The sequence below is a fragment of the Centruroides sculpturatus genome, unplaced genomic scaffold (genome assembly GCF_000671375.1).
Source record: "Centruroides sculpturatus isolate CEXI.00-Female unplaced genomic scaffold, Cexi_2.0 scaffold35, whole genome shotgun sequence".
NCBI lineage: Eukaryota > Metazoa > Arthropoda > Arachnida > Scorpiones > Buthidae > Centruroides > Centruroides sculpturatus.
In genome coordinates, this window is record NW_019384311.1 from 1,039,643 (window position 1) to 1,047,470 (window position 7,828).

Here is a 7,828-nt window from a genome sequence, read left to right on the forward strand (position 1 = left end):
CGTCCTTTGAGGTATACTAGTGATGCGACAAAAGAGGTATTTGACATTGACCGGTATCTGCACCCTGGGGATTTGGCAGTCCGTGTGTATGCACGCTCTGCAACCGTTTTCGATTCCATCCATTAACCACTCGTAGGGAGCTATTTGACTAACTTGTAAGTGCACTGTTTTAAGATTTAAAAAGTAAAGAATATTTTATATTTTTATGTAAGTTTCTTTACAAAGCTATATTTAATTATAATTTTCTTTAAAAGTATATTTGTACAATTGAAGAATATTTTGTATGTACCGGTACATCCACCATATATTTTATTTCACCGAGTAAGTTTTTATTATTTTATTTTTAATTGTATACCTTATATCATGGCTAGCGATTCGGAATGTAATTGTGATATTAAAAATGCATTTATAGAAGTCTACGGTTTTTACTGGCTTATCGAATAAACCATACGAATGGACCCTAGATCATCACTGACGTGCGATTGACTGATTTCCCCTGGATGTCGGCTTCTTACAAAAACACAGCTTCCCTATCATCAAATGTCACGGCACGCCATTGTAGTGGTTGTTGTAGTAGTTGGTGTAGGCTACACCGATCACCTACCCCGACCTTAAAAATAACACCGTCCTCAAAATTTCACACAAGGAATATTAATCGTGTAAGTTGAGGACGATTTGTGACCGCACTAACCGCTTTGCCTATTAGCTAAGTGGTGCGCTTCGGAGAAAAAATTAAAAGGCTACAGTCTGCATATGAAACAATAAAGAAAGAAAAAAAAAGAAAGATCATTTAACGAGAGTTTCTTAAATTTAATATATTTATTTTATTGTAATTTGATTCAGAAATGCAAAAATAAACACAAGAAAAGCACTTTCCGAATTCCATGGATATTTTACATCTTTAGAAAAAAGACAAAATGAAGAAATTGAACATATAATAATAATTTTTGATATAAGGCTGACAGTTTCACAGTTTTATAATAAAGCCCTCTAGAGAGGGATGCATAACCTCAACCGGCATGCCGGTTTTTGCCATACAGAAAAATCTGATTTCGTGGTCTCCCCGGATAGAACGACTTGCCGGACAATCCGAGAAAATACGGTAGGATTTTTTAAAGGGCAGGGTTTAAAAAAGAACATTATTTTTTCATTGGGTAATTTGTTCTTAACGTAGTTTTTTTCGAAAACATTATTAATTTTTACAAAATAAGTATATGGAATAACACAATACATTAAACCAATGTTTCCCATACTTTTTCCTTTTAGTGCACATATTTCTTTATAATCCAATTAAAAATGATACATTGAAAAACAAGTTTTAATAAGAATATTTTTTATTTAGCATTTATTTTATAGATAAAATTTTATGTCGCCAAATATTTTCCTTGCCATGCAGTTAACACAAGTTCTACAGACTGCTAATCTAAACATAAAATGTGTATCGGCGAGAGTTTCTTCTAATGATCCTCCCACGCTTTCATTACCATATTAGAAGACAAATAAATCTCTTTAAAGCCGTGATTTTAAAGTGATTTGTTTATTTATAAAAACTATTTTTTTATGGAAACGGATGGTCATTCAAATATAATTTCGTTAAATCCATTTTTTTCTTGAAAATAATTTAAACATTAATTTAAAATATATAATAAGAAATTTATTTAAATGGCACTCTATACAGTTTAATACGGCATTTAATACGCATTTATCACATATTAACATTTCACTTGATTAAGCCGCTCACTATATTCATCGGAAATGTAATTGTATTATACAGTAATAATAATAACAATAATACANAACACAGTACATAAACTTGTATAAAATATATTTCTTTAGTTATAAATATAAATTCGAAATTCGTTATTCGTGAATTATTTTTTTAATGATTTTCATTAATGGAAATTTAGTTTTTCCATCGCATGTTCCCTTCCAGTCATCAGTATTAAGACTGAATGTCATAACTCCACCAAAATTATTCTCTTTCGTCCATTCAGACTGAAAAATAATAATACAATATTAATTCTATTTATATAATTTGTATTTCACAAATAATTTTATATAAAACAATTAAATGCTAAGAAATAATTAATATTGATGAACATGAAACTATTTTTCTTCGTAGATTAACATGTAGACTAATGAACATCGGCTCCTGGGAAAGACTATGGATAATCTAATAAGATTCCACTCTTCTAATCACTTTCAGTTAAACTTTCACTAGTAGGCAGACTCTGTTTTCTGTTCATGGAAAAATACGTTATACATGTATGTAAGGCTTTAATAAATAGAACTGATAAAGCCATAAATCATAATGATCTCTTCGCGACAGCCGATGGCCGATAGGTTTTAGTTGATGTGTTATCCTATCGTTCTGGGGGATCCGGAATCGATTCTATCGAAAAACTTCAAGAATCGTGCAGTGTGTTTCCGATATATCATGTTCCATCCCTCATCATCTGACGGTCCCCATTGTTGGTCTAGTCCAGGCATGGCCAACATACGGCCCGCGGGCCGGATCCGGCCCGTCTGATGAATTTATGAGGCCCGCGATTAATTTTTCAATATTAGCTACTCAAGACCGAATAGCCCGACGAAAAATTCTGACGCCTAAAAAAACGAAAAAAAAAAAAGGTCAACAACTCACTGTGCGTTTAGAGTTAACGCTCCATTAAAAATCTCTTAAACACAGCGTAGAATGTTGATAATAGATAATGCATGATAATGTGAAAAATGTATCTGTAATCTGTATGTACTGTACAATTTAGTCTCTACGAGGGTGACACCATAATGAGATCTCGCACCACCTCAAAATCTTCCTAGGGCAGCCTCTGGTTCGGCCCGTGAAAAAAGTTTTCTTTCCAATTCGCCCGGGGGCAAAAACTGTTGGCCAAACCATGATGAATATGTAAAACAGCCTCACTACTGAAATCAATTTAGTAATTTCCCCTGTAGAGATTATCTTTCTAATGTATTAAATTATTTTTATCAGGGATTTTATCAACGATATTGCAGTTTAAACTGACTTTACGAGCATTGTGTATATATTGTTCTTACCTTTATTTTGACGCTTTCATAATCATCGTAGGATATCCAATCTCTATTTTTAAACGCATAAGGGACTTTGGCTTCATCGTCAAACACTCGAGTACCACCATTTTCCAAAAATTCACAAACCTAATTGATTAATAAATTAATTTATTATTGATTTTAACTGTATATTCAATGACGTATTGTAATAAAATTGATATAATTAATTAATTGTTTTCTTTATTACGTTATAAGTAAACTAAAAATATCTTACGTTTTTCTACATTTTTCAGATTTTATTGAAATATTACTTTATGTATTAAGGGTGGTCCAAAAGTCAGTTAACCGAGCACTATATTTTAAAATGGTTAAACCAGTTTAGAACAGCTGCATGTTATTATTCATGTTTCATTTGTTTCCAGCAAAGAGAAGGAGAAAAAAAGAGAAGACAGAGAGAGAGTTGTTCTTGAAATAAAAGTAAAAAATATATTTCAATTGACTCACTTTTAGAGAACTATTTACAGATTATATTTTTAAATTCTAATAATTTTAAAGTTAATTATAAAAATTTATTGTTTTAATAAATCATAAATATTCCTTACATCGGGATACGATAATCCACCTCCGCCCAAACCAGAACCTGTTGCTACACTACCAGGTGTAGTGTTATATCTTGAAAGAAGCTTGTAAGTATGAGCGTAAAGAGGTAATCCAATCATCAGTTTGGATCTGTCCATACCTTGAGATATAAAATAATCTGCAGACCATTTCTGTAAAATTGACGAAATTATTACTGTATTACAATGAAAAATTTACTTTTTAAGTGGAATTTAAAATCATTATATAAACTGTTTGCTAATAATATCGTTAATAATTTTTAGATTTTCACAACAACTTTCAGAAACAATATAATTTAATTTATTTCATAATTAATTGAAAACAATTTTACATACCTTATAAGTTACTTGACAATATAAAAACTTTAATAATATATGTAAATATAAATTATATAAATAATATTTAAATCAAATGTCATTATCAAGTTGTGTTTTGCTCAGAATGTCAATTACACGATTTAAAACAGATATTAAAAACTAGCAAAAACTATTCTTCTAGTCCTGACTGTCAAAACAATTAAATATTTTAGTGACAAAACTGTTATGCATGAAGCAAATATGCATAACAGTTCTATCCATAAGCAAAGATCATATTATTCTTATGCTAAAATACCTTCGGGACGTATAAATGTAGTAAACACTTTAGCTAATAATAGATAAAAACTAAAAAGTAGATATTAGGATAGTAAGTGTAATAGTTCAGTGAAGTTTTAAGTAGAAATTTATAATGGAAACTTCACTTTTTCGGAGTGATCTGTCTGTATATATCTGCCCTCATTGTGGGACTAGCCGAACCCATAATGGGCTTACTTAAAAACAGCCCCCGTAGTGCCCACACAGCGAAAAGAGTTTTTAAAAAAAATAGAATCTGCATCTGTACAACGCCGGTAACACTAGCCCAACGCTGATAATCTACGTCCAGCCAACAGCGGTTTATAATCGTGATGTAACTCTGGAATAACAGTTTCCCAGTAAATGAAATCAACATTGGTCGATATTCGTTAAAACAGTGGTCCTAAATATCAATATCAACGTAAAGCCAATGATTTCAGTAAACATAGGCCCTACTTTTCAATGAACAAAATGTGCAAGGTCGGTAATGATTTTTGGTACAACGTCGATAGAAATGTTAATAATAGTTTTCGCAGCATGGGCATTTAATTGCCGTCCGACGTTACAAATTAATATTAAAGTAATATGCATCTATATCGCTAATATGAACTATATATTTTCAGCAACTAAACTTCATCATACAAGATAATATGTATGAGTGTACTATATAGTAATACCCCGACTTACGCGAACCCGGAGTTACGCGATTTTCGAAGCTCGACGATTCGTCTTTTGTTTGAGCGCCACGCAACCCTTGATTACTCACTCCCCCCACACTATTGTTCAGCTTACATATTCGGATATGTCACNTAAAATTACTTTTCTACAGAATTTAATAATTAAACGTCATCATTCCAACAATGAATTTTATGGTTATTGTTAAACAATAGGTTCTCATAAACAATGGAGATAAATCAAGTATTGCAACAGAATTTCGGGAGGCTGAAGAGTTTCCATCGGAAAATATCGAATGACATTTCATCCCGGGAGCACGCCTCGGTAAGATGTATTTAGCGTGGGACCCGGGGAGGAAATCTAAAGACCATTTTATGAACGGGGAGATTATGGGCTCAGCGTAGAAGCTTAAACGATTGGGTAAGCTCGCGGTTTCACTACAACACATCCTTACATACACTCCTCACGATAACATTTACAATTAAACCATTATTTCATTTCTTCAGCGTGCTCATTCATTTATATAACACGCATCGTCGCATTTTGGGAACTAGTTTTTTACATTTTTGGATTCGGTCGACCTTAAAACGTTGATAAATGCAGAAAGTTCGAAGTTTTCTTTTCTCTATGTGTGAATATTTGTGTGTGTGACTAAAACTCCAGTAACATATCTTTCTTTTAGACTTAGTATAATTGCTATCACTGTCAATATCTAATAATACTGTCTTAACTTTTGTCATCCTACATTTACCTATTTTATTTGTCAACCTCTAATCATATCTAAGTTATTATATGCTTGTAATTATGTTGAATGTGCTGTCTAAATAGTTGGAATTTCCACTTTTTCCTCTAACAGTCTATATTTGAAATCAAGAACTAAATTTACTGACTGTTAATCTCTCTCTCTAACTTGTTCCTAACTTTTTTTGGCTCAACTTTAATCTCTCTCCATCTCATTAAATTAATAAAGACAATATAAATTGTGAATAACGTATATCGTAGCTCTTTTCTCACTGCAAACTACAATAATTCATCTAATATTAATAAATAAAAAAGGATAGAGGCTTAAGTCACTTTTTTTGTAACACTTTAAATCTATCCTATCTTAACACATTGTTTAAAAAAGAGAAAAGAAATATCTTACTTAAAAACGAGAAAATATCATATATTAAAATAATTTCGAATGTTTACAGCTGACTCTCCCTTTGTTCCAGCCAAACTTAGGACTATACGCGATCGAAGTGCTCGAAATGGCAGAAATATTTATTAAACCAATATAATAGATTACAGCTATTGGCAGCGCAATGACCAGTATATCTATCGACTCTGATATAAGTATTATATTTAGATATATACATATTGGGTGAAAAGTAACTAGCCGTTGAGAAAACACTATAATTTTTGTAACATTAATTCAATCATAATAATATTTATGTGTCCTTACGTAACAATCAATGAAATATTAGAATTCCTGTGTCAGTGGTTTGTCAGTGACCGAAAGTGGCTGCATGCGCAAAAAATGATGACCGTTTGTCTGCTTAGAAGATAGCACAGATTGCTGCACTCTACGAGGTGTGGAAATCAGTGTTTGCTGTTCAGAGATTGTGACGTATGATGAAGGGACGTCATGCCAAAATACGTCCGGAAACAATCAAGAATTATCATTCAAAACTAAAATGACCATAGCTTCGTATGCAGGCGGACAGAGGAGTGGCAGTCCATTCACATTACTATTTGATGAAAACGTGTCAGTGGTGGATGGGGCCGGTATTTACGTTAAATTTTGAGATATATGCATCCATTTAATAAGGTACACATTAAATAATTTTTATCATTTTTGCATTATAAATGCAGAAATTATAGTGATTTCTCTATGCCTAGTTACTTTCTACCCGCACTGTAGTATTAAATATAACTATAGACTACATATTAAAACGCATTCCAAAAAGGCAACAAAAATATTTAAGTAAATTAGTAGTGACAAGCATATAATTTAATATTAATGGATTTTACATAATTTAAATTATTTATTAATGTTTCTATAAAATTTCTGAAAATAAGTTAGGTTTATTATTTAAAAGTGGAACTAAATTATTTAGTTCTTATTATAGTTATCAGATGGCGCTAGGAACATCCCGATACTGCCGATACTGACACCGATATTGCTATTAGTATATCCCTAGTTTGCGCTACATAAATAATATTTTTCATCAAAAATTTCCCAAAATATTAATCATACACTTTACCAAATTGAAACATTATAATATCTTTAAGGATGTATGAAGACAGGCGTTGTTTATTTAATGCTGTTCCAAATTTAAATATGTATGTGTTTACAAGACAATAAAACAATTAATGGCTTATTGATAGTAGTAGTAGTTCAGTGACGTGCCTTCATTGGAAGCGGCGCATTCATCGCTTCCCTTGTATTTTCTAAAAAATAAATACAGTGGGTGATCGGTTAACGAACAAATCGGATAACGAACACTTGCGCGAAAGATTTTTATGATCGGACAACGAACATATGTTCGAATAACGAACACTTCACTGAGCAAACACAAGAAGCGACGTAAAATAACGAATACCGATTGGTCTTCCTTTGTCTTCAGGCACCAATTCGAAACTTTTCGGAGCGCGGAAGACGTCGACATCGACGTTCTACCCAGTATATACTGATCGGATAGTATTCCCCCGAACTTTGAAACTCTCTCTTGTAATTCCAGCCTTTTGTATTTCTGACAGAAACAATTCTTTTACGTTTTCTTCTGAAAATGCGGATTTATGCCGATATCTGCTATTAAAGATCTTTTGAAGAAGTAGGAAGATGTCAGAACAACGGTCTTAAAATGGCATCCAAACCAAGTTGAGGTTAATAGGCCTAGGGATCTCTACAATTA

The 7,828-nt window shown here is 32.2% G+C and overlaps 1 protein-coding gene across 2 annotated transcripts in view; it reads right to left on the bottom strand.

Moving 5' to 3' along the window:
* Positions 1–1,792: 1,792 nt before the first annotated feature.
* The window catches only part of LOC111621728 (acidic mammalian chitinase-like), a 31,452-nt gene continuing 25,416 nt past the window's right edge, over positions 1,793–7,828 (bottom strand). For both annotated transcript variants that reach the window (XM_023363959.1, XM_023363964.1), the window contains 3 exons: positions 3,630–3,797; positions 3,055–3,174; positions 1,793–1,995 (listed from right to left, as the gene is read on the bottom strand). In XM_023363959.1, the coding sequence (XP_023219727.1) occupies positions 1,861–1,995; positions 3,055–3,174; positions 3,630–3,797 (423 nt within the window). In that variant the 3' untranslated portion in view covers positions 1,793–1,860. The remainder of the gene's footprint in view (positions 1,996–3,054; positions 3,175–3,629; positions 3,798–7,828) is intronic.